General features: G+C 50.5%; 1 protein-coding gene across 1 annotated transcript in view; it reads left to right on the top strand.

Annotated features, from left to right (window-relative positions):
- Nucleotides 1–5,000, top strand: part of LOC115127105 (extracellular matrix organizing protein FRAS1-like) — a 521,989-nt gene that overhangs the window by 439,770 nt on the left and 77,219 nt on the right. Inside the window, 4 exon segments of the mRNA XM_065011350.1 lie at nucleotides 1,179–1,329; nucleotides 2,115–2,271; nucleotides 3,452–3,620; nucleotides 3,915–4,161. Coding sequence (XP_064867422.1) covers nucleotides 1,179–1,329; nucleotides 2,115–2,271; nucleotides 3,452–3,620; nucleotides 3,915–4,161 — 724 coding nt within the window.

The raw sequence follows: 5,000 nt of genomic DNA, 5'->3' as shown, positions 1-5,000 counted from the left end.
GGGAATAGGGTGCACTACTTTAGACCAGGGTCTATAGGGAATAGGGTGCACTACTTTAGACCAGGGTCTATAGGGAATCGGGTGCACTACTTTAGACCAGGGCCTATAGGGAATAGGGTGCACTACTTTAGACCAGGGTCTATAGCGAATAGGGTGCACTACTTTAGACCAGGGTCTATAGGGAATAGGGTTCACTACTTTAGACCAGGCCCTGTAGGGAATAGGGTTCACTACTTTAGACCAGGGCCTGTAGGGAATAGGGTGCACTACTTTAGACCAGGGCCTGTAGGGAATAGGGTGCACTACTTTAGACCAGGGTCTATTGAGAATAGGGTTCACTACTTTAGACCAGGCCCTGTAGGGAATAGGGTGCACTACTTTAGACCAGGGCCTGTAGGGAATAGGGTGCACTACTTTAGACCAGGGCCTTTAGGGAATAGGGTGCACTACTTTAGACCAGGGTCTATAGGGAATAGGGTTCACTACTTTAGACCAGGGCCTGTAGGGAATAGGGTGCACTACTTTAGACCAGGGTCTATAGGGAATAGGGTGCACTACTTTAGACCAGGGCCTGTAGGGAATAGGGTGCACTACTTTAGACCAGGGCCTGTAGGGTACATTACGGTTAAAGGGTTTCATTTGGTACACAGACACAGTCAAAAATATCAACTTTCAACTCCTGTCAATGTTTCTCCTCTTTCAACTCCTGTCAATGAGAGAGAGAGAGAGAGAGAGAGAGAGAGAGAGAGAGAGAGAGAGTTTGGACAGGTCTCAAAAGAATTGCATGGCTAGATGACTCTTCAACTTTTCCCCTTCGTATCAATGGTTGGATTTGGTTTTTGTTGCGCTGCCTCCCCCTAATGGTCTGTGACAGAGTCACAAACACAGTTTAAGTCTTCACTGTTTTTCAATTCTTATTGATTTCCTGGCTACTAAACTTGACAGACTGACTGACTGACTGACTGGCTGTCTGACTGACTGACTGTCTGGTTGGTTGATTGATTTACTGACTGTCTGACTGACTGAGTGTCTGACTGACTGTGTGGTTGGTTGGTTGGTTGATTGATTTACTGACTGACTGACTGTCTGATTGACTGACGGACTGACTGTCTGGTTGGTTGATTGATTTACTGACTGACTGACTGTCTGATTGATTGATTGATTGATTGATGTTGCAGGCCACCAACCTGATCAGTAAGAAGGAGCTGTTGACCATGGACCCAGACACAGACGATGGTCAGCTGGTCTATGAGGTCACAGCAGAGCCTAAACACGGCTTCCTGCAGAGCAAACTGAAACCTGGCGCTCCCATCACCACCTTCACACAAGGTACAGTGTGTGTGTGTGTGCGGGTGTGGGTGTGGGTGTGGGTGTGGGTGTGTGTGTGTGGGGGGGTGTGTGTGTGTGAGTGTGTGTGTGTGTGTGTGTGTGTGTGGGGGGGGTATATTTAGTATTGAGTGAGACTAATGAAGAGTGTTTCAGATTACAGTTACAATTACGTTGGTCTACATTGTGCTAACTTTGGTCTACGTTGTGCTAACGTGGTCTACGTTGTGCTAACGTTGTGCTAACGTTGGTCTACATTGTGCTAACGTTGGTATATGTTTTGCTAACGTGGTCTACGTTGTGCTAACGTTGGTCTATGTTGTGCTAACGTGGTCTACGTTGTGCTAACATTGGTCTATGTTGTGCTAACGTTGGTCTACGTTGTGCTAACATGGTCTACGTTGTGCTAACGTTGGTCTAAGTTGTGCTAACGTTGGTCTATGTTGTGCTAATGTGGTCTACGTTGTGCTAACGTGGTCTACGTTGTGCTAACGTTGGTCTACGTTGTGCTAACATTGGTCTATGTTGTGCTAACATTGGTCTACGTTGTGCTAACGGGGTCTACATTGTGCTAACGTGGTCTACGTTGTGCTAACGTTGGTCTATGTTGTGCTAACGTTGGTCTATGTTGTGCTAACGTGGTCTATGTTGTGCTAACGTTGGGTCTATGTTGTGCTAACCTTGTGCTATCGTTGGTCTACGTTGTGCTGACGTTGGTCTACGTTGTGCTAACGTTGGTCTACGTTGTTTTTAACGTTGTGTTAACTTGGCCCCGCTTCCCCCTCCAGCTGACGTTAACCTGGGCTTGATCCGCTACGTGCTCTTTGAAGAGAGCGTGACAGAGACCGTGGACAACTTTAAGTTCCTGGTGAAGGACGGCAACAACGTTGTCTCTGGTAACCTGTTCCATATCCAGTGGTCCCTCGTCAGCTTCCAGCACCGGAGGTGAGAGAGAAACAGCCAGACTCCCATAGACCCGTGTATGGTTCAGAATCCCATAGCCCCATAGACCCGTGTATGGATCAGACTCCCATAGACCCGTGTATGGTTCAGACTCCCATAGACCCGTGTGTGGTTCAGACTCCCATAGACCCGTGTATGGTTCAGACTCCCATATCCCCGTGTATGGTTCAGACTCCCATAGCCCCGTGTATGGTTCAGACTCCCATAGACCAAATCAAAATCAAATCAAATCCAATTTATTTATATAGCCCTTCGTACATCAGCTGAAATCTCAAAGTGCTGTACAGAAACCCAGCCTAAAACCCCAAACAGCAAGCAATGCAGATGTAGAAGCATGGTGGCTAGGAAAAACTCCCTAGAAAGGCCAAAACCTAGGAAGAAACCTAGAGAGGAACCAGGCTATGTGGGGTGGCCAGTCCTCTTCTGGCTGTGCCGGGTGGAGATTATAACAGAACATGGCCAAGATGTTCAAATGTTCATAAATGACCAGCATGGTCGAATAATAGTAAGGCAGAACAGTTGAAACTGGAGCAGCAGCATGGCCAGGTGGACTGGGGACAGCAAGGAGTCATCATGTCAGGTAGTCCTGGGGCATGGTCCTAGGGCTCAGATCAGTTGAAACTGGAGCAGCAGCACGGTCAGGTGGACTGAGGACAGCAAGGAGTCATCATGTCAGGTAGTCCTGGGGCATGGTCCTAGGGCTCAGATCAGTTGAAACTGGAGCAGCAGCATGGCCAGGTGGACGGGACAGCAAGGAGTCATCATGTCAGGTAGTCCTGGGGCATGGTCCTAGGGCTCAGGTCCTCCGAGAGAGAGAAAGAGAGAAGGAGAGAATTAGAGAACGCACACTTAGATTCACACAGGACACCGAATAGGACAGGAGAAGTACTCCAGATTTAACAAACTGAGCCTAGACCCCGACACATAAACTACTGCAGCATAAATACTGGAGGCTAGACCCGTGTATGGTTCAGACTCCCAAACATCTTCATGGGTTTGCAACTTCTAAATTTGGCCACAGTTCTATACAGTCCATTTCAGCTATTATCGTGTTGCTGTATGTCTGTCTTCATGTAACTGATGCCCTGTGATGCCCTCTGATGCCCTGTGATGCCCTCTGATGCCCTGTGATGCCCTGTGATGCCCTCTGTGCCCCTCACAGCTACAATGTGAGTGAGAAGGCTGGCACGGTGTCGGTCACAGTGAAGAGGACGGGTAACCTGAACCAGTATGCCATCGTGCTGTGTCGTACAGAGCACGGCACTGCCACCTCTACCTCCAGTGTGGGCTCTCTCCCCGGACAGCACGACTACGTGGAGTACGCTGGGCAGGTACTGTTATTTGATTTATTTAACCAGGCAAGTGGAATACCCTCTCCTCTCCTCTCCTCTCCTCTCCTCTCCTCTCCTCTCCTCTCCTCTCCTCTCCTCTCCTCTCCTCTCCTCTCCTCTCCTCTCCTCTCATCTCCCCTCCCCTCCCCTCCTCGCCTCTTCTCTCCTCTGTTCTCCCCTCCTCTCCTCCCCTCTCCTCTCCTCATTTCTCCTCTCCTCTCCTCTCCCCTCCTCTCCTCTTCTCATATTTGTACTACACCCGTAACAACATCTCTAACCTCTCATCCCCCCCAGGTCCAGTTTGACGAGCGGGAGGACACCAAGGTGTGTACCGTAGAGATCCAGGACGACAAGGTGTTTGAAGGTGTGGAGAGTTTCCAGATGGAGCTGAGCATGCCCGTCTACGCCCTCCTGGGTCAAGTGACCCGCGCCAGCATCAACATCAACGACACAGAGGACGAACCCACGCTGCAGTTTGACAAGAAGATCTACCATGTCAACGAGAGTACCGGGTTCATACACGCCCCTATAGAGAGGAAAGGTATTAGTAACCATTACACTATCATTAACACTACCCCAAACCTGACCCTGACCCTGATTCTGTCCCTGACCTCAACCCTGACTCTGTCCCTGACCTCAACCCTGACCCCAACCCTGACCCCGTCCCTGACCCTGACTCTGTCCCTGACCCCAAACCTGACCCTGACCCTGACCCAACCGTGACTCTGTCCCTGACCTCAACCCTGACCCCAATTCTGACCCCGTCCCTGACCCTGACTCTGTCCCCGACCCCAAACCTGACCCTGACCCAACCCTGACTCTGTCCCTGACCTCAACCCTGACCCCAACCCTGACCCTGACTCTGTCCCTGACCTGAAACCTGACCCCAACCCTGACCCCAACCCTGACCCCGTCCCTGACCCCGACTCTGTCCCTGACCCCAAACCTGACCCTGACCCTGACCTCAACCCTGACCCCAATCCTGACCCCATCCCTGACCCTGACTCTGTCCCTGACCCCAAACCTGACCCCAACCCTGACCCAACCCTGACTCTGTCCCTGACCTCAACCCTGACCCCAACCCTGACCCCAACCCTGACCCCGTCCCTGACCCTGACTCTGTCCCTGATCCTGACCTTGACCCAACCCTGACTCCGTCCCTGACTCCAACACTGACCCTGACCCCATAAAGAGGTAATTGAGGAGGAGACTGCTAGTAGCCTATCACTCAAACAAAGATAAGCATTTCGCTACACTCGCATTGACATCTGCTAACCATGTGTATGTGACCAATAACATCTACTAACCATGTGACCAATAACATCTAGTAACCATGTGACCAATAACATCTGCTAACCATGTGACCAATAACATCTAGTA

Source organism: Oncorhynchus nerka, linkage group LG27, assembly GCF_034236695.1.
Source record: "Oncorhynchus nerka isolate Pitt River linkage group LG27, Oner_Uvic_2.0, whole genome shotgun sequence".
In the NCBI taxonomy this organism is placed as follows: domain Eukaryota; kingdom Metazoa; phylum Chordata; class Actinopteri; order Salmoniformes; family Salmonidae; genus Oncorhynchus; species Oncorhynchus nerka.
This window is presented reverse-complemented; position numbering and strand designations above follow the sequence as displayed.